The sequence below is a fragment of the Schistocerca piceifrons genome, chromosome 2 (assembly GCF_021461385.2).
Source record: "Schistocerca piceifrons isolate TAMUIC-IGC-003096 chromosome 2, iqSchPice1.1, whole genome shotgun sequence".
Lineage (NCBI taxonomy): Eukaryota > Metazoa > Arthropoda > Insecta > Orthoptera > Acrididae > Schistocerca > Schistocerca piceifrons.
In genome coordinates, this window is record NC_060139.1 from 553,884,907 (window position 1) to 553,910,557 (window position 25,651).

The window sequence follows — 25,651 nt, forward strand, 5'->3', positions numbered from 1 at the left end:
CCACCTCTGGCCTGAACAACGAGAATAACGCCTCATTAGGCCATCGCTGCATTTGACGCTGCGTCATTTGGAGACAGGTGTCATTGTGATTCGTCGAACCACAAGTTACGCTACCGTTTTTCTCCAAAATTGTCCCTTAATGTATATAAAATCAGAACATAGGTATCTACTAGATCAGAATTATTAATTGACATGCAGAAAAGTGATGCATAACAGTACTAGTCACCGTTGTTATGCAGCTATGGAAATTTAAATTTTATTCAATATGCAAGCTTTATATAAGCAAGAGGACTCTGAAGGATTAGGATGAGGTGACAGTGTTTGGGGCAACAGCGGAGTCATGTGCGCAAACAGAGGAAGAACTCTCTTGGAGTAGTTCTCAGAAGGACACGCCAGGAGGCCTTCAGGTCACTGCCATGCAGTCCACGGGCTGTGTTTTGTCATACATCTCTTGGGCGCCAGATGCACATCAGAAAACTCTTATACGATCCCCTATTGCATAAGCCCCAGGAGCGACCGCTTTACAGACGTGAAAGAGGAAGAATTCTGTTTTCAGCAAGGTCAACGAAGACACTATTGTACAAAAAACGTTGAATGCTGTATTTCTTTGCAAAGCACTGGACACTGGAGATAACACGTAGGAAATGGAGTGAGAACCCGCAGTTTGAGGCGCGTGTCAGATGCTGCCCATAACTGGCTTCACATAAGGTAAATGTTTATGCATCATAAGAATTTCTAGGTTTGGCTGAGATAAATACACTTGAGGTTAGAGACAGAAACTGGACTGTGCCTAGGACCCGCCTCGTTTGCCACAGAGAGAAAGAGTGAGATGCATTTTTCCTTCACTAAACGATAAGACGAGCGTTACTGGTTAATCACGAGAAGAAAAACTCAGGGAAAAGGACTAGCATTTTCTAAGGAATATTTTTAAAGGTCTGGCCCCGGCAGGTACGTAGTCCAGCGAATCCGAACAGAGTGAAAAGTGAAAAATGCAGAAACACGAGTTTTTCTTTTCTTAAGCATTCAGTGCAAAATTACTTCTTCACTGACAGGCTTAAAGTCTTTATCATGAAGAGTTTTTACAGCGGAGAGCCGTCGTTGCTTGGTCTCCGCAGTCAGAGCAGATGAGTGCGAGGACCTTAGAAAAATTTCGGGCTTATTTGAATTAACTGCTGGCGAGTGTCGTTGGTGTCCCGCCAATGGCTGATTCTGCAGTCGTTTCAGCGTTCAGCTATAGTCTGCTATGGTGAGATCGAACTACGAGAACTAGTTAATGCGCAGAGACAAGAAGGTCATTATTACACAATTACAATAATTCCAAGTTTCACTTTGAAGACTTGCTTTCACATTCAAATGGCGAATTTGCTTTGAACTCTGGCCATAGATGTAGTGCATTTCCTTCTGTAATGCTTTCTTCCACGAAGGAGAATTTGGGGGGAAAATTCATGTGGTAGTAAATTTTTGCACAGCGATAGGAGGAATTGCCACGATTATACTACAAACTGACCAGTGAGGCGTGAGTGTAATGGTCGTCACGGGGTGTTCAAAGCCCACTTTTTATGTTTTTCTTTATTAACATCGAAACCGCTGCTTCTAGAGAAAATATTTCCCGGCCCAAAATTAAACTACATGATATTACCTACAAATATGTCCTGTTCGTTTTTTCTCTGGCACTTAATAATTTCCTAGTTCCAGAGGATGGAAAAATCTGAAATAACTAAAAATAGTGTTTCAGTGGTATAAAGTTAATTTTATTGTTAAATAGAATAGGTTAAGAGCGGTTGTTAAATGTGTGTGCCACGTCTAAGTGTATGTAGTAGAACCTTATTAACGGATAAGCAACAACTACCGTGCAGGATGACTAAGAATCAGTTCCCCTTTAGCAGTATAGGACAGTGTGCGGAGACTTAAGTGGGATCTCTCATTATGCGTTTCTTGCCTCAGAATTATTACTAATCAAATTTATATTCGCTGTACTGCTAAGATATTTTGTTGGATAAAATACCCTTCTGGCGTGTCTGTGCATTGGGTCATCAGTGATTCATAAGTCATGCTGCGAAAGGACCTGTACAATTTTGTGAAGCGTCATGTGACGTAGTAGCACAAAGAGTGGTGGGACTTGCTGCTAGCTCATCAGTTTGCAGACCAATGAAGGACGAAAGTGCAGGATCACAATCCAATCAATACCTTCCCCCTCGCGTCTACCTTACAAAGCCAGAACACAGTTTTTCCCTTAATAGGCTCCTGCTGCACTTAGATATGGTACACAACTAATTAGTGCACAGCTGACTAGTTATTCATGGCCCATTTCATGTAACAATAAACATTAAATGCATTAAAACACATTTCTTAGTAAAGTGCATTTTTCTGTCCTTTGCAATTCGGGGAAACTATTAGCCCTACAGATAAAAATGAATAGGACATTTCTTGTAGGAAATTTTATGTAGTTTAATTTTGCACTAGGAAATATTTTCTCTAAAAGCAGCGGTTTTCGAATTGCTCAAGAAAAATACCGAGAAAAATACGGAAACATGAACGTGAAAAGACCCACCTCCGCCTCCATCTCACACCCCCCTGGTCAGGATTTCTAGTATGTCGTTCATGGCACTCCTTCGTACCACTGCGCAAATATTTGCGACTGCACGAATTACCCCACCCCCTCATTCGAATAGACGAAGTGTGTTATTTGATTCACTGAAGGCGTGCAGTTTTATGTGCCGCAGTGTGGAGAAGCAATAATAGTCTTCTCTACCTTAGTCTCCCATATTTACACGGCGTTATGCACTTGTTTAGTGCCGCCTTAGGATTCTGATTACGAGAGCAGGTGTTTCCTAATGCAATTACCGTATAGAGCAACTGCATGACGTCCCAGTACTTTTTCAACCAATTGACATTAATAATAACTGTATTTTTTGTAACTCTCCTTTCATTAAGTTGTATAGAGGAAGAGAAATAACGTTTAACTAAATTTCTAGAAGTTGAAGGAAGGATTATAGATGTTATTCTTTGTTTCTATATGTATTTTATAGCCAACACGAAAATGAAACAGGAAGATCAAACTTGGTATGAAGACGTTACCTGTTCTCTGTAAACAACCCAAAAATTTTAATTTATAATGTCAACAAAAACTGTTCACACGTAACTTCGATAAAATCTGTGTAAATTAATTACCTTTTGATTTAAACTTTCGATTTTGAAATTTTATACGTTGCACAGTCAAGAAATTAACAACACATTGCCGCTTTTAAACATAGACATTTACATATTTTAGCCACAATCCGTATCTGACAGGATCTCTCAGAGCATGCCCGCGTTCGTGCCCCGTCTTTTAAACAATATCTTGTTTATCTGGTTAGATAGGGTGACACTTTCTCTGGAATTTACTCGGCAACGTGCAAACTTTTCAGTAAAACATTATCTGATCACAGTAAATTCGCAAATGGGGAATTGAACATGTGCGAAAACTTCTCGGATATGTCACCTTGTTTCTCGACACGCTGCCTCGGATTTGTGATACTTCGATAAGTTCTTTGGATTTTTTTTTTGCGTCACTTCGAATTTAGAGCGATGAAGGAGTTGATATGTCTTTATTGGCTATCCTCTGCAGTGTCGTCAGCGTTTAATAAAGCGTGGCAAATGGAGTGTTTTACGTGTAATGAACTGAATTAGGCTATTATTGGTTGATTGGTGATCTCTACTTTAGCTGAGAAAGTTTCATGGTTGAACTATACCGACGACAGCTACCAACCAACTTACTCACGTTATATCAAAATATGCTTTGCAAGGTCTCAATGATCACTTTTAATAAGGAACATTTCCTTTATTTCTCTTTTAAACAAATTACAAAGTCTAGTGAATTTGCATGAATTGAATGTACATTATTAATTCACCAATATAATAATGTAAATACAAAAAAGTGTTTTGAGGCTATCAATAAGCATTAGTATTTCCCTTCCCACCATGGACTTGATTTAAAGAGATGATATAAGGGAGAAGTTGGAGCTCTCAGGAAAGACACCTGAAAGGAGCATAAAGTAAGAAGTCGTACTGGGACACTGTTCTTCAGCGCACTATTATTCAGTTGTCACAACAGTTCCTTATAAAGAGCGGGAAGCTAAATAAGTATCGCAGCTGGACACTTAAAAGTCTACGAACATCATTAGGCAGGAGAACTGAACCAAAAGCATTTCCGTAAGGTAAAAGTATGTTTAGCATTCAGTCATAACATCGCACTGCATTCCTGCAGCAGCAATAGCCTTTTGCAAGACACCCAACGCTAAAACTCCATTGCATGCAGTTTCTTCCGCATTGCTCGCTCGAAAACTGGTATAGATGGATCTGCATTCATTGGACAGAAACAATTACTGTCGGGTTTGAAGCCGACTGCATATGAAAGGTCGTGACACTCGTCTCTAGTCCGTGTCGGTTAGGGTATTTTTACCAACACTGTTCTTAGGTGGTGTTACACGTCTGCGAATCACGTACGTCTCCGCATAGACACGAGGGATAATCTGCATTTACATCTATACTCCACCAACCTCCTTATGGTGCGTGGCAGTTGGTATGTCTCGACTACTGTAATTTTCTCCACTTCCTTGTTCCATTCTCGAATGGTACATGAAAAGAATGATTGTCGGTAAACCTCCGCATGAACTCTAATATTTCTGAGATTCTCCTTGCGGTCAGTTGACAAGACACTGTATGTCGAAGGAAGTAATATGGTCCCCCACTCATCCCTGACGCACTATCTCACAATTCAATTACCTTTTTGAGATACTTGTGAATACTTTTATGTAATTTTGAAATGGTCTGTAAATATACTGTTTAAAGTTATGTCACGTTATGTTATACACGATCATGTCACATTAATGTGTCTACCGCTCTGTTCGACGTCTACGTGCGATAACCATTCATGGACGGCATGCGACAGCAAAAATGGCTCTGAGCACTATGCGACTTAACTTCTGAGGTCATCAGTCCCCTAGAACTTAGAACTACTTAAACCTAACTAACCTAAGGACATCACACACATCCATACCCGAGGCGACAGCACAAGTAGTGGAAGGTGTATAACACGAGGCGGGGAGAGGTGGGCGGAGGCTTTGAAGAAGCAGTGCATTCGCTGTCGTAATACGGAAACGGAGCAATTTATCTGACGAAGGAAAGAGCATATCGTTGGCTTTAGGCTAAGGGTGGAAACATTTGGGACGCGGCTAAGTCTATAAAATCTTCGCTTGCCGCCACGGTTAACGTATACTGTGCATGAGAGAATGGCGATATGCAAAATCGGCGTCGAGGGTGCTGTGGTATACCGCAGGCCGTAATTGACAGGGGTGAATGGCGGCTTCAGGGATGCGTACGGGCGAATGGACAGCAGCTATGGAGCAACTGACCGCCCAGATGAACCAAAGCATTACCAACAGTGGCTCAACAACGACCGTCCAGCGAACGTTGCTTCGTATGGCCGTCTGCAGCAGGTATGTGGTTCATGTACCAATTCTGAGTGCTCTTCATTTGCGTTGAAGACTAGAGTCTACACGCCAATGCAACTGTCGTCCTCTGAGTGGCTTTTTTATCTCCATCGAACACATGGCCTTTGGCGAGTAGGGCCCTGCAAAATTCGTCGGAAGTGTCCATTTCGAAGGATGGAGTGTTTTGGTCTGGGGTATGTTTCTATGGCATTCTCTGGATCTTCTAGTCATTTTGGAAGGCCCAATTGATCAACAAAAGTATATATCCTTGGGGATCATGTCGAGCAAACATGCAATCTGTTTTCCCTCGGCAGGATGGCATCTACCAGCGGGACAATACAACGTATCACACAGCACTCAGTGTACGGCTTGCGTGGTTCCAAGAGCGTCACGATGAGATCATCGTACTCATCTGGCCACCAAACATCCCGAATTTAGACTCAATCGAGGATCTGCGGTACCACTTCCATCGATCTTTTGGCGACAGTGGACCCTCAACCTTGAAACTCAGTGCAGCTACGCACGACACTGGAGTCAGCATGACTCCCCATAACTATTGGTATCTTTCAGAACCTCACTGACTCCCTTCCCGCACGTCCGCGCTACAAAAGGTGGTTATTCAGGCTTCTGAAAGGTTGCCAAATTAATGTGACTAGACCGTCTATATGTACTAAACTGTAACATATGTAACTGGTTAATGCTTAGAGAATATTGTACCGTACGTAATAAAACAAGTGGAGGGAATTCTCTCTGCAACGGAAAGTTTTAGGCGGGAGAGTTGAAGGCGGATAGGCGTGAGTTAAGGCGCCACACTTTTGTGTGGTTAAGAGTCTGTCGCTAACTTTCGATAAGTAGACATCCAAAGAATTCAGCGAGACAAGGATTTCTGGACAAGTGGATTAAATATGCTTCGAATGTGAATTTTTCCTATCGTTGTATCATGAAATTTATTGGGTTGCTCTGGAATTCGCATATCCGACACCAAGACGAAATGTGGATAATATTTTTGCCATGCCATGATTCCACCATATAACATTGTTCTTTCGCCATAGAAGGTCGCCTCCACTAACTTTGAGACAATGTGATGATTAGTTTTGCATATACGTGCATAAACCAGGTTTTGCTAAAGTTTTCAGATTGGAATCGATGAATGTTAACTGTGTGTCACAAACTCGATTTATCTTAATCATTCACCGTTTAGGCACTTACCTTAGTACCGAGACTATTCCGAGTGTTGACACAAGCTAAAAATGTCGAACTACCTAATTGGAAGTAGTGTGAAGATGCTTGGAGCAATACTATTTGATTTTGCATGTACTCTTTTGTGTGAAGTATTCCACGTGGTTTTTAAAATTCGTAAAATCTATTCATAGTGAAAGAACATTTACTTGAGAATCCTATAGAGAAAAATAACTTTAAATAAAGACTAAAATGTTTTCACACAATGTAGAATTTACTAGTACAACCTGTTAGAACCCTACTGATCCTAGACCACAGCAGATAGATGGCCTAAAGCACTTCTACTTGTTTAACATTTTTGCAAACAGTGCATGTGCATATTTACGATGATGTATTCTGGTTGGTATTATTTTACGTTGAAAATGTTAGCAAGAAATGTAGTACGATATAGAATAGTTTCGTACAACATAGTCAGGGAATCATTAAATTAGGAGTGGAAGTTAAGCGAATGTTTGTATATTTAATGTAGTTAAATAGTTCGCTTTGAAATACTTAAAATTAATAAATAATAAATTCAAGCTAACGTTGTACTCTTACATAACATTATCTGTGCAATGTAAAACCTCAGAAACAATCAATGAAAATAACTGGTGTTCACGGTAGAGTTCCAGAGCCAACACATTGTCAGACTGATTAGTACTGTTGCACCATTAAATAGCATTGTGAAAGCATCATTCTCTTTTTACACCTTAAGGCCGTTAGTATTCGTAACCGTGATGTAGTTGCTGCTATAATTGCTTAAACTGAAAACACATTAAGTCATGACTGTTTATATCGCTTGTACATGCTTTCTTCTTCGTGTCCGAATACTAAACCAAATTCTTACTGAAGTAAACATTTTGTAATTCAGCAGTTGCTTTAATTATTGCTATACACTTGGCTGAAACTACTCTTGTAATTTAAATCCTGGTGAAGCAGTATCATTATAGAGTGGAACTGCGAGTACAGTATTTCCCTAGAGTGTTATATGTTACGAAACGCATCGGTGTTCGTTGAATATTTTCTATCTATTCTATTAATCCTACTTGTTAAATGAAGCGGATGAGTAATACATACGAATCTGTGAGACTGTGATTAATAGGATACTTCTTTCATGGATGAAATATGTTTCCTTAAGATTTCTTCAATGAAGCTCATGCTGCTTTTCCTACAATCTGTGTTATGTGATCATTTCACTTCAAGCCACTCCGGATGACTAGTCCTAGGAATTTTACAGTAGTTACAGTTCCCAGTGATTTGTCACCATTTGTGTTATCGTACAGTAGTGGATATCTTCTCCTATTTATGCGCAATACGTAACCTTAATTTACGTTCTATTTCACATGTCAGTTGCTGCACCAATCACTGAGCCCCTACAAATCTTTTCTTCTGGCACTGCAGTCTCCTCAGACATAAGCGTCATCTACGAACAACATCATGGAGCTTCCGACGTAATCTACTGGATCAATTACATAGCGTGTCAAAAAGCCACATATACGAAATTGTAGAGTCCTTAGAGGAGATAAAAAGAAACCCTCTTCTGTGTGACGCAAATGTCACTGGCGCACCGTTTGGGGGTACTTGAAGGGTTTGCTGCTGGACATCTCTTGGATCGACGTTCACAGTTGTTTTGACTGTTTCGCATGTAATATGTTGACACTGGAATCTGATTTGCGACTCAGTTACGTCTTACTTCTAGGGAGGATATGTTTTCATCACTGCTAGCACTGTTTTGTCCGGGCTAATTAATTATATTATTATTGTTTATGTTAGTAGAGTTTTCATGACAGTTGCTATTGTTGTTTGTAGGTTTTCAGTGGCTGAATACACTATATCCGATTTATCTAAAATTATCTGATATATGTGGAGGAACGATGCAACAGTTGAGCTGCAATGTTCTTGTATGCATAACGATTTCCAGAGAGGACGTTATCAAATCATGTCACATTTCAAAGATTGGATGGCCATCTTCGTTTTGGAAGATCCCTTAGACTTGACCGACGGGAAAATGGTACACGTCGTATTGTGCGAACTTTTCACTTTGCGGCCGGCCAGTGTGGCCGAGCGGTTCTAGGCGCTTCAGTGTGGAACCGCGCGAACGCTACGGTTGCAGGTTCGAATCCTGCCTCGGGCATGGATGTGTGTGATGTCCTTAGGTTAGTTAGGTTTAAGTGGTTCTAAGTTCTAGGGGACTGATGACCTCAGATGTTAAGTCCCATACTGCTCAGAGCCATTTGAACCATTTTGCACCATCACTTTGCGGTAGCTGTGTTACAGCGATCTGAGGACATCAGCAACACCAGTAACGACACATACCCCAGGAACTAAATACTTCCAACCCCAAAGTGTGGAGTTTCCTGCATAAGAAAGATATGCATCCATTCAAGTGTCAGAAAGTACAACCTATCATCTGACGACTTTGGCCAGAATATGGAATTGTGCCATTGGTGTCTGCACCGAACTGTAAACATCTATGACTTCCAAACTGGTGAAACTGCCTTCGCAAGGGAAGAAATACTTAACAGCCACTATAGATATATGTGGTAGTTGGAAAATCCTAAGGCAATTCGTGTATTCCAGCCACCAGCGATTTATCTCAAATGTGATGTCTGGCATTGTTTGCTTTTTCCTATCAGGCTTTATGGAGGAATTTACAATTTCTTTCTCCGTAGCGTATTACAAGAAATGTTGGAGAGTCACGCAACTATTATGGTTCCAGCATGCAGGGAGCTTCATCACACTCTGTCGTTAATGTCAGAGGACATTTAGACAATATTGTTCCCAATCATAGCATTTAGAGGGGTCTGTCAGTACGGTGTCTACCACGTTTTCCCGACCACGTACTATAGACTCCTTTCAGCGGAAGACATGAAGCGGTTGGAGATCCTGACGCACCACAAGAGCTGGTTGCCTGTTTGGTTGCTCATGAAACATCTGGTTGGCACGCAGATGCCAGATGTGTACAAATGGAAACGGATGAATGTCCAGCAACATTTCTACAACAATATCAAACGCACTCCATATCTGGACATGACTAGCGTCAAAACCTTCATGGGACCCTAATGGGGAAACGATGCACCTGTGACATTTTTGTCTCTTAAAAAGTGTGTTTCTTTCGTCTCCTCTAAACACTCTAGAATTTTATTTATGTAGTCATGTTACACCCGATACATGTTTTAAACATATCACCGTTCCTTGGGTTACTCCGGAAATTTGTCGATCTTGTTCCCTCAAGAGCGATGTGTTTATACGCAAACAAACCGGGAAAATCCGTCGACGGTGTGGTCATGGGCACATGTGAACATGATAATTCCTTTATGCTACCGTCATTTTCCACACGGAGCCATTTTACTGCACTGATTCCGTATAACAGACTGGAACATACGCGGATTACTTCGCAGCCACGCTTAGGCCATATGACCGCCAGTTACCAACCTTATACCATCTACCTTACGCTCGTTCTGCACCATCTACAGTGCTGCAAACTGACCAGAGAGAAAGTGTGTAATATTTTTTTCCCTGTGAGTTTATTTTAAGGGACTTACAGCTGCCTCACGGAGCACAAACCTATTAATGGGTGTGAAACTTCCTGTCAGATTAAAACCGTGTGTCGGACCGAGACTCGAACTCGGGATCTGTGACTTCCGCGGGCTAGTGCTCTACTAACTGAGCTACCCAACCACGACTCACGACCCGTCATCAGAGTTTCAATTTTGCCAGTACCTCGTTTCCTTCGTTGCTTAGGTAGCTTGTTGGCAGAGCACTTGCCCGCGAAAAGCAGAGGTCCCGAGTTCGAGTCTCTGTGCAGCACACAGTTTTAATCTGCCAGGAAGTTTCGTAACAGCGCTCACTCCGCTGCAGAGTGAAAATCTCATTCTGGTATTTGTGAATATTCGTAGCAGATATTCAACAAGTGAGCCACGCACTCCTGTTCCTGCAAGTTAGACGGGAAGCTGGTGTCTGTTACAAATTGCTGGTAGAACGAAAGGAACGTTACGCAGGGTACGTCAGGAGGGAAGATACATGCTTTGAAAGGTGAGAGCATTGATTATTCCGAACAAAAAACTTCAAACATATGCCCTTTTCTTATCCGTATCCGACATATGTATGAAGAAATAAAAGAAATTATTCAGATAGTTAAGGGAGATGAAAATTCAATAGTCATGGGTGACTGGAATTCGACAGTAGGAAAAGGAAGAGACGGAAACGTAGTAGGTGAATATGGATTGGGGGTAAGAAACGAAAGAGGAAGCCGCCTGGTAGAATTTTGCACAGAGCATAACTTAATCATAGCTAACACTTAGTTCACGAATCATAAAAGAAGATTGTATACATGGAAGAAGCCTGGAGATACTGACAGGTTCCAGATACATTATATAATGGTAAGACAGAGATTTAGGAACCAGGTTTTAAATTCTAAGACATTTCCAAGGGCAGATGTGGACTCTGACCACAATCTATTGGTTATGAACTGTAGATTAAAACTGAAGAAACTGCAAAAAGGTGTGAATTTAATGAGATGGGACCTGGATAATTTGACTAAACCAGAGGTTGTACAGAATTTTAGAGAGAGCGTAAGGGAACAATTGACAAGAATAGGGGACAGAAATACAGTAGAAGAAGAATGGGTAGCTTTGAGGGATGAAGTAGTTAAGGCAGCAGAAGATCAAGTAGGTAAAAAGACGAGGGCTAGTAGAAAACCTTGGGTAACAGAAGAAATATTGTATTTAATTGATGAAAGGAGAAAATACAAAATTGCAGTAAATGAAGCAGGCAAAAAGGAATACAAACGTCTGAAAAACGAGATCGACAGGAAGTGCAAAATGGCTAAACAGGGATGGCTAGAGGACAAATGTAAGGATGTAGAGTCCGCAGCTCGTGGTCGTGCGGTAGCGTTCTCGCTTCCCACGCCCGGGTTCGATTCCCGGCGGGGTCAGGGATTTTCTCTGCCTCGAGATGACTGGGTGTTGTGTGCTATCCTTAGGTTAGTTAGGTTTAAGTAGTTCTAAGTTCTAGGGGACTGATGATCATAGATGTTAAGTCTCATAGTGCTCAGAGCCATTTGAACCATTTTTTACGGCTGTAGAGGTTATCTCACTAGGGGTAAGATAGATACTGCCTACAAGAAAATTAAAGAGACGTTTGGAGAAAAGAGAGCCACCTGTATGAATATCAAGAGCTCAGATGGAAACCCAGTTCTAAGCAAAGAAGGGAAAGCAGAAAGGTGGAAGGAGTATATAGAGGGTCTATACAAGGGCGATGTACTTGAGGACAATATTATGGAGATGGAGGAGGATGTAGATGAAGATGAAATGGGAGATATGATACTGCGTGAAGAGTTTGACAGAGCACTGAAAGGCCTGAGTCGAAACAAGGCCTCGGGAGTAGACAACATTCCATTAGAACTACTGACAGCCTTGGGAGAGCCAGTCCTGACAAAACTCTACCATCTGGTGAGCAAGATGTATGAGACAGGTCATATACCCTCAGACTTCAAGAAGAATACAATAATTCCACTCCCAAATAAAGCGGGTGTTCACAGATGTGAAAATTACCGAACTATCAGTTTAATAAGTCACGGCTGCAAAATACTAATTCGAATTCTTTACAGACGAATGGAAAAACTAGTAGAAGCCAACCTCGGGGAAGATCAGTTTGGATTCCGTAGAAATGTTGGAACACGTGAGGCAATAGTGACCTTACGACTTAACTTAGAAGCTAGATTAAGGAAAGGCAAACCTACGTTTCTAGCTTTTGTAGACGTAGAGAAAGCTTTTGACAATGTTGACTGGAATACTCTCTTTCAAATTCCGAAGGTGGCTGGGGTAAAATACAGGGAGCGAAAAGCTATTTACAATTTGTACAGAAACAGATGGCAGTTATAAGAGTCGAGGGACATCAAAGGGAAGCAGTGGTTGGGAAGGGAGTAAGACAGGGTTGTAGCCTCTCCCCGATGTTATTCAATCTCTATATTGAGCAAGCAGTGAAGGAAACAAAAGAAAAATTCGGAGTAGGTATTAAAATCCATGGAGAAAATACAAAAACTTTGATGTTCGCCGATGACATTGTAATTCTGTCAGAGACAGCAAAGAACTTGGAAGAGCAGTTGAACTGAATTGATATTGTCTTGAAGGGAGGATTAAAAGATGAACATCAACAAGAGCAAAACAAGGATAATGGAATGTAGTCGAATTAAGTGACGCTGAGGGAATTAGATTAGGAAATGAGACACTTAAAGTAGTAAAGGAGTTTTGCTATTTGGGTAGCAAAATAACTGATGATGGTCGAAGTAGAGAGGATATAAAATGTAGACTGGCAATGACAAGGAAAGCGTTTCTGAAGGCGAGAAATTTGTTAACATCGAGTATAGGTTTAAGTGTCAGGAAGTCGTTTCTGAAAGTATTTGTATGTAGTGTAACATGGACGATAAATAGTTTGGGCAAGAAGAGAATAGAAGCTTTCGAAATGTGGTGCTTCAGAAGAATGCTGAAGATTAGATGGGTAGATTACATAACTAATGAGGAGGTATTGAATAGAATTGGGGAGGAGAGAAGGTTGTAGTACAACTTGACTAGAAGAAGGGATCGGTTAGTAGGAGATGTTCTGAGGCATCAAGGGATCACCAACTTAGTATTGGATGGCAGCGTGGAGGGTAAAAATCGTAGAGGGAGACCAAGAGATGAATACACTAAGCAGATTCAGAAGGATGTAGGTTGCAGTAATTACTGGGAGATTAAGAAGCTTGCACAGGATAGAGTAGCAGGGAGAACTGCATCAAACCAGTCTCAGGACTGAAGACCACAACAACAACAACATCATACATAGCTCTTTGAATATCACCGGCGTCAGTGGCATGTCCTTCTGCACCAGCTTTAACATTCGAATACAACCAAAGCCACATTACGCTACGTAGTATTGGTTTTACCGTCCATTTCAATGCGCACTTCTCTTCGGTTGTATTTTAAATGCGTTTGCTCCAGCAAAGGAACTACGAATGAGCTGAGATCAGCAACACAGCAGCTTCTACTAGAGATGCAAAACGCTTTGCAAATAACGGTGGACTTTTTGAACGCCTTTTTTGAGAAAATGTACACAATTAAACAAAACATTACATCAGAACGTTTCATTAGTACTCCTGCATTTCTCCTGTCTCCCTTTGTTTTCATTAGTCTCCTCGGAAACTGTAAAAATAGGACATATGTCATGATGATGTTTTTTATTCAAGAGTCACTTTCATCCCTCAAAGCACGTTCTTTTCTTCCTGTCTCACACTGTATAAAGGATGATTCCTGGATGTTGTTACAAACTTCCAGAGGAGATGGAAGAGTGTAAATGTATCAATTTAAGTTTAGGGGTCTTGGTCCGGTAACGTCGGAGTGGAAGCCTATAAGTGAAAATCGTTCCGGCGCTTCTGACAGTGCAATATATATGGGCTATCGGTACTGTTGGTGCTATGATTGTAAGGCAGGCAACTTTCAGAGGTGGTAGTATGGACCAAAACAGGGGAAAAGGTATGGGCACTAAAATACATATCTTAAGAGCTATGGGCACCTCCTCAGCAGAAAGAAAATGTTTCACAGTACCTAAGAATAACAAGTGTTCGTAGCTCTTAAGGTATGGATTTTACAGCTTATGTTCACCAATCTTTCTTTCTTGTTTTGATTCTCACTACCACTCTTGAAAGTTATCTACCCTTCAATCTTAGCATCAACAGAACCGATACATGTATTCCACAGTCAGAGGTATCAAATTGATTTTCGCTTGTAACTTTCGACTTGTTTGTTTCCGACCAGGGTCCATTACTTGAAATTAACAGATTTACCCTTCACCGACGCCCCTGAAGGATTGCAACTTCACCATGGAATCACCCTGAATCTGTCTACATGAACTGAAACTAAATTCCAGTGTTAAAACTTTGAAGGTTGTTCAAGGGTATTTTCTGAGTATATATCCGTGATCCGGTGGTTCGTTACAGACTAATTACATTTTCGCTGATTTCGTATCCGAATTTACCTTTGTATTTTTGTTCAACTGGAAATAACTGCACAACAGTGGGTATGAACACTTTGTCTCGTTTGGAAATAAAAAACGTATTCTGTTTACTCGCTGTACCTGCCGTTGACAACGGCAATTTCCAGTTTACTCTTTGCCCTCATGCTTGCATTCAGTACTGGTCGATTCTGCCTCGGGTTTACTTTTTTTTCAGCACTGTTAGCTGTCTGACAACAGAGAGACATGGCAGACATTTTTAGTGATAAAGAAATTCTAAAGTTGCAGCTATAAAGAAACGGTGATGTGGACTCATCGCTGTGGTTACTGTTTCACGTGTGTCGTGCAACTCTTGTGCTGCATTCAGTCAACCTACGAGTAGCATACCGCCCAACTCCCAACGCAGTGGTTCCAAGACGATGGTACAAACTTTCAGGGATGATGGAGAAGGGTAAATGATCAATGTAAGGTAAGGGACCTCAGTCCAGAGATGACTGGGTGGCAGTTTATAATCGAAGATCATTGTGATACCTCTTCCACTGCTAACTCTTTGTTTTCCATATTTTTGGAGAAGGCAGTATTGTCCAAAACAAGTGAAAATTGTCTAATAACATGGGTCCTAGAATGTATATATTAAGAGCTATGAGCACTTCACCTCTTCCCAAAATATGGAAAGCAAAGAGATTACAGTAGAACAGGTCAACTATCAGAGGCATCAGACTGATTTTCGCTTATACACAGATGAGCCGAAGCATGATGACCACTGGCTTAATAGCTTGTTTGTTTGCCTTTCGAACGAAATACATCACTGATTCTACGTATCAGGGATCAGACAGCATGTTCGTAGGTTTGTGGAGGTATGTGCCATTAGACGTCTACATAAAGGTAATTCGCGTAAATAACAGGCCGCTGATCTGCGTACTCGATTACGGCGCTAGATAGCGGCCCAGATGGGTGCCATAGGATTTACATCAGGCCAATTGGCCGCAGAAACATCAACGTAAGTTAATTATAATGCTCCTCAAACCACTTCAGCGTGGTTCGGGCTACGGAGCGTAGACATTACTATCATATGTCCCATGACAGCGCAGCATGATTCCTCCCATAGCGTAATACTGTTCCCACCAGCCTACCTCCGTGGCGTGCTGCACGTTTCCGGCCGCCGTTCACCTCGATGACGGCGTTTGTGCAGACCATCATGGACCTAGTGTAGCACAAATGTGATTCACCCGAAGAGCCGACACGTTTCCTTGATCGACGGTCTAATCACTACGGTCCCATGTCCACTGCTGTCATAACTGTCGATGTCGATGGGTCAACATGTGAACACGTAGGGGTTGATTGCTGCAGAGCCCCATGATCGACAATGTACGATGAATGGTGTGCCCTGAAATGCTTGTGCGTGCGCCAGCATTGTGCTCTTTCGTCAGAGATGCCACAGATCACCATCTGTCGTACTTTACAGAGCATACAAGCCACCGAACCCAACGTTCTGCGAAGAGTCGTGAACGCCCAACCATTTAGTGCCTAGTGGTAGTTTCACTTTTCTTCTACCTCTTTCCGTAAATGCTCGGTACAGCAGCACTTAAATATTCGACCAGCTTCGTCGTTTCCGATATACTCGTTCACAGGCTCTGCGTAATAATAATCTGCACTTTGTGAAAGTCGCTTATCTCAATGGAGTTCCCCATTTTCAGTCCATATCATCGCTAGGGTGATACCCCGTAGATGTCTACTCCTCTTACATACCATTTTTTCCCACGTCACGTGCCCGAATCGCCACCAGGCGGCATACAACGTCATGGATGACAGTTGTTATAATGTTTTGGCTTATCGGTGTAACTTTCGTCTCACTAGGAGAGCACATCAAATACCATAACCCAATTTCTCAGAAAATTCGGTTAGTGGAAAAGGGGTCAAAATACGCGAGCACGAGTCTCGGCTTATCCGTATATACTCGATCTCCTTTGAAAAAATGATGGTCACAATTATTTTACAGTTACTGTACGGACCCTTTACACTGCACAATGGTGATTAGCGTCATGGCTGCTTAATTTTGCGCTCCGTGTTCGAAACCCCATTATTACATTTTTCATTTATATACCTACATCTGTAGTAGCTTACTACACGAATGTTTTCTATTGTATATTGATATATCATTGTCCCTATCTGTTTACTAATAGTTTGTCGGCTGAATGAGTTAAAAAAAAGCGAGAAAATTATGTGAAATAGTTTTCGGTGAAGTTCTTGTGTGTGCAGTAGCTTGATTCACTATCAATTGCAAGTGCCAGTTTTTGGAAGAGTGATCCGTTATGCATGATTTGCCACGAAATTATTGCCAACGCGCTAAGTCTTCAGCAACGACGTTTGCTTCCCGAGTAATATTCATACAAAAGGTGTCACTGTGGCACACCTGCCCTCGGACGTAGCTCGTAATGTCCGAAACAGTTTTGTTTCGTATATTTGTATCATCGGTGTCATCCAGTGGAATGCAGCTAATCTTTCTACACCAACACATGTGAATAAAATACAGGAATTAATATAAGGATTGGTATAAGAATGAAATATCAGAGTATGAGAATTTAAAAATATTGTAACCCCCCAACATACCAACACTCTGAAATCCAGTTATAATTTTACAGTTAAAATAACATCGTTGTATCCCCCAATCTCATAAGAAACTTTCGTGTAATAATCTCCTATGGAGAAAGGTAGATACATGAAGACAGCAAAAGTAAAGTAAATAATAACAACATCGGGTTTGGAGAGGTGTTACAAAATGTTGAAGCCGTGACGCTAACCATTGTGCCACAATTCGTCCGCGGATATCGCCCGTCAGATGAAGGGCTTATAAAGTACCTAGAAAATTTCGAGCGTCGTTTTTTCGGAAACTGTTGAGTATGTACGGATAACACGTGTTTGCTTGTTTGGACACCTCTTGTACTAGGGTGATGGCACTTGCCGTGTTCTCCTCGTTAGTTGTTTCCCGACCACGGTCCATCACCTCAGATTGATACAGTTACTTTCTCCGTCACCACTGAAAGTTTTTAGTATCATCACGGAATCGCCCTGTATATTGATACCGTCTGTATTCTGATTCTGTTCATTCGTGTTCTGACATTGGTCGCTTTGTAACGCTGTTGGATAAATTCTTTTAGTCTAAGGCAATAAACAAATGGGTTGCGTGAATGGAAGACATACAGGGAGGGAGACAGGTGGAGCCACCAGGCAAGCGGGAGTAGGAAGAGGGGAGGCCGGCACTGACCTGGCGTGCAGTGCGCCTCGTCGCTGGCGTCCTTGCAGTCGACGACGCCGTCGCAGACGTAGCCGGGCCGGATGCACTCCCCGTTGTCGCACCGGAACTCCGAGTTCCAGCACGTCCGGTGCGCTGGAACCACAACGGGCACACCACAGGTTAAGGCGCACACGGCTGTTAGGTGAAAAACCCACATTCCTAGTTTAGAGTGTTCTCCCTTATCGTAACATATTTTAGACAGAAACAGTGGTAACGTCAGCTTCCTCAAAACGAAGCGCAAATAGTCTCTCTGCCATCGACATGGAGCGAAACGAGCTGTGTAGACATTATTTTATTAAAACATCTATGTACAGCTACAATTTGTAATAAAGAACGGACTTAAGCAGGGAGATGCCCTGTCTCTGTTACTTTTTAATTTAGTTCTAGAATATATAGTACGAATGGCAGCAGATAATTGAGAGGGTGTGGAGTTAAATGGAAATATTAAGATATTAGGGTATGCAGATGATCTAAACATCATTAGCGATAGGAAAGAAACTGTAACAGCAAATGCGAATGCGTTAATCAAGGCTAGTGAAGAAATAGGTCTAAGGATAAGTGAAGAAAAAACTAAGTACCTGGTTACTACTAGAGTGCCAACAGCAGTAGATCAGGAAATGTCAAGAGTTGGAGACATGCAGTTTGAAAAAGTGAACGCATTTAAGTATGTAGGCGTGGACATCACTTCGAGAAATGAGATTGAATCCGAACTGAAGAAGAGATTACGGGCGGGAAATGCATGCTACTTCTCACTGAATAGATTACTTTCATCATTGATATTGTCTAGGAATTTAAAGATTAGAATATACAAAACTATTATTCTACCAGTTATGCTGTATGGGTGTGACACTTGGTCTCTCAATGTGCAAAGTGAAAAGCCGTTTCGAGTATTTGAAAACAAAATTTTGAGGAAAATTTTTGAAGCAAAAAGGGATGACATTAGCGGAGAGTGGCGAAAACTGCATAACGAAGAGATTCACGAACTCTATTCAAGCCCTGGCATAATCAGTATTATTAAATCACGTAGGCTGCGATGGGGGGGTCACGTAGCTCGAATGGATGAGGGCCGGGCAGCGCGCAGAGTACTGGTAGGGCATCTAGAAGGAAAACGTCCTGTGGGGAGACCGAGACGTAGATGGGAGGGCTGATTTCAGGAGCCTAGGTATTGAAGGTGAATAGAATGAAATAGCCCAAGACAGGGACAGATGGTGAAAATACGTTGCTACGATAATGGACTCGAGTCCGGTATGACCAATGAGTAAGTAAGAATGTACAGTTACAAACTGTCGCTGGTGTTGTGCGGTGTTATCTGAAGTTTGCATAGAATGCCAAAAGTCGGTTCATAGGAAACTGTAAAATAAATATTATTCTGGAACGTAATTTGTATTTCAATATTTATTATGTCTATGTTCATCCAAGTACCGACGGAATATTCCATAAACATGAACAATTTATATATCTGTGCGTGCTTGCATACTGCCCAATTGTGCCTTAAATTTAATACAAGTAAATAAATTTCGTATCCCATTACTCTCGTACACGTACAAAAATAAATTTCACAACGTAGTTAACATATTTTACTACTGTGCTACACATTCTCCCCGTGTTTCATTAAATATTTACCTGTGGAACAGAACGAACTGTCCAGAAGGAAAAAAGTACTACATTTGTTTTCTATTTCAAATTTTATGATGTGGCCAAAGTTCCAAAGAGCTGTGAAGCTGTGTATTTAACTAGTTCCAAGCATCTCACAGCTACGTTAATGATAAGAGAACCTCATTTCTTCTATTAGTGTAGTACCTGAAGCCTTTCCAAGTAGTGATAGTGTGGTTAGGATATCTTGGAGAGGCTCGTACAAATTGACTGTAGGTGAAACCCGCATCCAGGCAGATGAGCAACTGACTGGTCATCACCTTTGTGCCAGAAATGTTGATGTTTGGTATGGGTTGACATCAGTCACTTTTCGATACTCGTAATCGTCCATGAAATTGTGAACTATCGTAAAATTTGTAAGCCGTGGGTAACATGTCAGCTAACAGGCAAACATGAAAAGGAACCACCGAGTGAGCTGCAGAGCATAGAGTGCAAACATCCATCTACACCTGTAGCACAAGGTCCAAAAACCAATCTTCAGCAATGGAGCTGATGTGAAAGAGTTTTGGGATGTATAACGTCCGCTGGTGATTCATTACACGCCGAAAGATTAGGCAGCGAATAGTGAGAGCTACTACGGGATCTCATAGCCTACATGTAGTTTGCAGCAGGATCATGCCCGCCGTCATACAGTTGGGACAAGAAACCAGTGAGTACCTCCTTACGTTAAGAAGATGTGTCTGCTCACAATGGAAGTTCGAGAACCGTGTAACCATTTAATAATGGGTTTTTTGCCTATCTGTTCGCAATATGCTACATTATTGTTCAAAATGAAAGTCAGCTCCCTATTCACGCACCAAACAGCTGCAATAGTTAATCTACTAGTCACGCATTAAAGAAGTACGAGCATCAAATCCCATATCGACCACACTTAAGGCGAATAAAGTGATGGTACATTTGTAAAGATCACGTCCAGTTTATTGCCCGTGCTCTGTCTGCAATGGTCGCGAACTAAGACCAGAGTGATACTCCCAACCAGTATCGAGAGCCATGCCTGAGATGGACAAATATTTACATGGGGTGGACAAAAATGTGGAAATGGAAACACGAGAAACACAGCACATTAGCATTCATATTCCACGGGAAACCCGATGGCATACAAAGCAGCTTCCAGTCGACTTGGAATGGATAGGTAAAGGTCCTGTATGGTTTTCAGAAGAATCTGATCCGCAAAATGAGGGTAAGTCCCGGTAACGATGATGGAGGTGGATCGCGACTAAGCAATTTTATCTTCAAAGTACACCACGAAAGCTCAATAATATTGAGGCCTGGTGATTTTGATGGTGAGGAGAGGTACAATAGTTCACACTTCTGCTCCCTAAATGAGTCCTGCACGATGCGAGTTGTGTACATGAGGGCACAACATCACCACAGAAGAACAAACATTGTAGCATGGGATGGACCTGATTAGCCAAACTGGACACACAATTCTTGGCAGTAATACAGCCTGGCGGAATAATCATGCGGCACGTGGAATACCACATTATGGCTTCCCAGATTGTCACTCAAGCCCTGCCATGTTTCATTTTTGTTACGTAAATTCGGCCAGTAAATAGTGTGCAACAAGAATCACCCGATTGTATGCAATATTTCCTTTACTTCATGGGTCAGGTTTTACGCCCTTGGCACGACGTCTTCCTGTTACGGACATCTGCTTCATTAACGAGTGGTTTTGTAATTCCAACTCGCCCTGCATGTCACTGCTTAAGGAGTTCCCTTCGTGTTATTTTGGTGCTGACAGGGTTCGCATGTGCAACATTTCGTTCTGCGTCAATTTTCAGCTGTTGTCCATTTACGTTTCTCTACAACTCTCGTCACTGCCTGTCTGTCGTGATAACAATCAGTTTCGTCTGGATGGATGATATTTTCCCACCTTCGACTTCTGTGCATCGTGAAGCACCAAACACTTCACCTACCTTGATTACGGAACACCCACCATACGAGAACCAACAATTTGCCCACTGTTCGAATTCTCTTAGTTCCGAGATAACGTTCTCACGACTACACAGAATGCTGTTTTGACCACGACTGACACGTACAACGTACAACATTCCGGGGGAACTGCGCAGCTGCCGGTCGAGGTGAAATACTACAGCGCAACGCACAGGCTTGGTTAGGTCGTGCATTTATGTTCAAGTATGCGTCTCTCATGGTGTTGCCATATTATTGTGCAACCCCTGTATTTGAATACTTGGAACAGCCTACATGGAGAAACCAACCTTGTAATCTCCTGAAAAGAGTTAGTTTCAGTCACGAAAACTTAAGGGAAAGTGACAGGACCGAGAAGTGACTCTTGCTGCTTTCGAATACATGTCCAGGTTCGTTCGCGCCATATCTTCTCGCACAGTGAATGATCCGGATATTGAAGCAACATTACAAGGAAAACCCATTGCCCTATGACAAACATAGGATTAAAATCTCGTCTAATCACCACATGTATTCACGATACTGTAATACTTCTGCGGGAATACTTTCTTCTTTTCTGTCTCCTGTGCCTTATTCTTATCTTTTTTCTGATATTGTACAGTCTATCGACGGGAAGTTGTGATTCACTAAACACTCTTGTACCATAATCCCACAATATGTAATTAGGGAATCGGAAAATTGTGAATGTCAACATACTTTAACGCAACTAAAATACTGCAGTATTCGTAACTTTAACTTTTAACATCAGCCTGGAGTCCATGTTACGAAAAAGACTGTGTAATAAAGAACATCTGAAAATTCCGATACAGAGAAAAAATAAAGCAATATGTTTTTTACCCTGTTCTCTTGATTTCCGGTTGGAGAAGTAAAATGTACTTCTTTCAGAACTTGTATAAAATTAATTAATATGCAAAAATAGTTAATACGCATAGAGAGGACATTACTATACCGTTTTTGCTGTATTTTCATCATTTCCTCTACTACATTTATGTGTAGCAGGACTCATAAACAAAATCAGGAATAAAATTCCAACGTTTTAAATCATATGAGGGACAGTCAAATGAAATCTAGACAGATGGGAGAAAGTAATTAAAATGTTTGTTATTTCAAACACAATCGCCATAGCTGTTAATAAATGTACCCCTTGGTCAGACAAGATGTCAACTGCTTCGTGGAAAAATGTTTGCAGTTGTTTACGGAGCTTCAATTTTCGTTCCTGCACTCTTTTCTCCTTTACAAATACAACAACAGAGACTTTTAATTGTTAAAATCCGTGATGAAACCTTCAGCCGTCATTTATTTTTGACAGTTCGCTACTAGTTTCGGTCAATGACCATTAAGCTTCGACTAAACGGAATAAACCAAACCATTATAGATTACACCGCTTACAGGGAAATATGAGATTAAATACTATTTCACATACTGGCATAAACGGCAGGAAAATTATACCATAATTTGAATAAGCCTTTTAAGCCCACCATAGTACGTAAAAAATTTTCCACAGTTTTAACAGTGTACGACAATTTTTGGGAAGAAGCAATTCCTCATCGACAGCTTGGAACGCACTAACAGATCTAACTAGGCCAAACAGTCAGGGATACAGTCAAAGACAATGCGATGTCGGAGACAGACTACAGTACATGTTAGCAATTTACTAAAAGGTATATTATAATCGTTGGTGCCACGTAAACTCTGCGCATTAGTAAGTTAGATCGTGAAATTCCATATTAACAAATGTAATACAAACATGCCACACTGGCGACTTTGTAATTTAAAATACATCGTAACTTAAATCAGTAAACCAAACCACAAGTCAGTCAGTTCTTTATGTGCATTTGAACAACTTGCAACACAATCCAACAAGTATCTTCGATAACACGACATTATTACATAGGAGAGAAAAGGCCTATATTTTGAACGCTATTGAAGAGATTTTTTGTGGCTTAAGATTGTACCCTAATATGATTCCTAACGAACAGAAAGATTTCAAAACCAAAGGCTTCTACGAAAAGTTTGTAAATATTTGATGTAAGTTGTAACATGAACCCATTTTTAATCAAGTGGGTACTTATGATAAGATAAATATGTGCCATCTCTGAGTATTAGGCTTTACTTTACTCTCTTCAGTGGGCTACATTTCGTACTTGGTGCAAGTACAATGTTATGAAATACATCCCAGTCAGATGGTTCAAATGGCTCCGAGCACTATGGGACTTAACATCTGAGGTCATCAGTCCCCTAGAACTTAGAACTACTTAAACCTAACTAACCTATGGACATCACACACATCAATGCCCGAGGCAGGATTCGAAAATGCAAGCGTAGCAGTCGCGCGGTTCCGGACTGAGCGCCTAGAACCGCTAGACTACCGCGGCCAGCTACATACCAGTCATTGTTATTATTGTTGTCTTCGGTCCTGAGACTGGTTTTATGCAGCTTTCCATGCTACTCTATCCTGTACAAGCTTCTTCCTCTCCCAGTACCTACTGCAACCTACATCCTTCTGAATCTGCTTAGTGTGTTCATCTCTTGGTCACCCTCTACGATTTTTACCCTCCACGCTGCCCTCCAACGCTAAGTTTGTGATCCCTTGATGCCTCAGAATATGTCCTACCAACCGGTCCCTTCTTCTAGTCAAGTTGTGCCACAAACTCCTCTTCTCCCCAATTCTATTCAATACCTCATCATTAGTTATGTGATCTACCCACCTAACCTTCTTCTGTAGCACCACATTTCGAAAGCTTCTATTCTCTTCTTGTCCAAACTATTTATCGTCCATGTTTCACTTCCATACATGGCTACACTCCATACAAATACTTTCAGAAACGACTTCCTGACACTTAAATCTATACTCGATGTTAAAAAATTTCTCTGCTTCAGAAACGCTTTCCTTGCCATTGCCAGTCTACATTTTATATCCTCTTTACTTAGATCATCATCAGTTATTTTGCTACCCAAATAGCAAAACTCCTTTACTACTTTAAGTGTCTCATTTCCTAATCTAATTCCCTCAGCATCACCCGACTTAATTCGACTACATTCCATTATCCTCGTTTTGCTTTTGTTGATGTTCATCTTATATCCTCCTTTCAAGACAATGTCCATTCCGTTCAACTGCTCTTCCAAGTCCTTTGCTGTCTATGACAGAATTACAATGTCATCTTCGAACCTCAACGTTTTTATTTCTTCTCCATTGATTTTAATACCTACTCCAAATTTTTCTTTTGTTTCCTTTAGTGCTTGCTCAATATAGAGATTGAATAACATCGGGGAGAGGCTACAACCCTGTCTTACTCCCTTCCCAACCACTGCTTCCCTTTCATGTCCCTCGACTCTTATAACTGCCATCTGGTTTCTGTACAAATTGTAAATAGCTTTCCGCTCCCTGTATTTTACCCCAGCCACCTTCGGAATTTGAAAGAGAGTATTCCAGTCAACATTGTCAAAAGCTAGAAACGTAGGTTTGCCTTTCCTTAATCTAGCTTCTAAGTTAAGTCGTGCGTTCAGTATTGCCTCACGTGTTCCAACATTTCTGCGGAATCCAAACTGATCTTCGCCGAGGTCGGCTTGTACCAGTTTTTTCATTCGTCTGTAAAGAATTCGAATTAGTATTTTGCAGCTGTGGCTTATTAAACTGATAGCTCGGTAATTTTCACATCTGTCAACACGTGCTTTCTTTGGGATTGGAATTATTATATTCTTCCTGAAGCCTGAGGGTATGTCACCTGTCTCATACATCTTGCTCACCGGATGGTAGAGTTTTGTCGGGACTGGCTCTCACAAGGCCGTCAGTAGTTCCAATGGAATTTTGTCTACTCCCGGCGGCTTATTTCGACTTAGGTCTTTCAGTGCTCTGTCAAACTCTTCACGCAGTATTGTATCTCCCATTTCATCTTCATCTACATCCTCTTCCATTTCTATAAATTGGTCCTCAAGTACATCGCCCTTGTATAGACCCTCTATATACTCCTTCCACCTTTCTGGTTTACCTTCTTTGCTTAGAACTGGGTTTCCATCTGAGCTCTTGATATTCATACAAGTGGTTCTCTTATCTCCAAAGGTCTCTTTGATTTTCCTGTAGGCAGTATCTATCTTCCCC

General features: G+C 41.3%; 1 protein-coding gene across 1 annotated transcript in view; it reads right to left on the reverse strand.

Annotated features, from left to right (window-relative positions):
- Window positions 1–25,651, reverse strand: part of LOC124775580 (G-protein coupled receptor GRL101-like) — a 373,429-nt gene that overhangs the window by 284,964 nt on the left and 62,814 nt on the right. Inside the window, exon 4 of the mRNA XM_047250411.1 lies at window positions 17,944–18,066. Within this exon, the coding sequence (XP_047106367.1) occupies window positions 17,944–18,066 (123 nt within the window). The remainder of the gene's footprint in view (window positions 1–17,943; window positions 18,067–25,651) is intronic.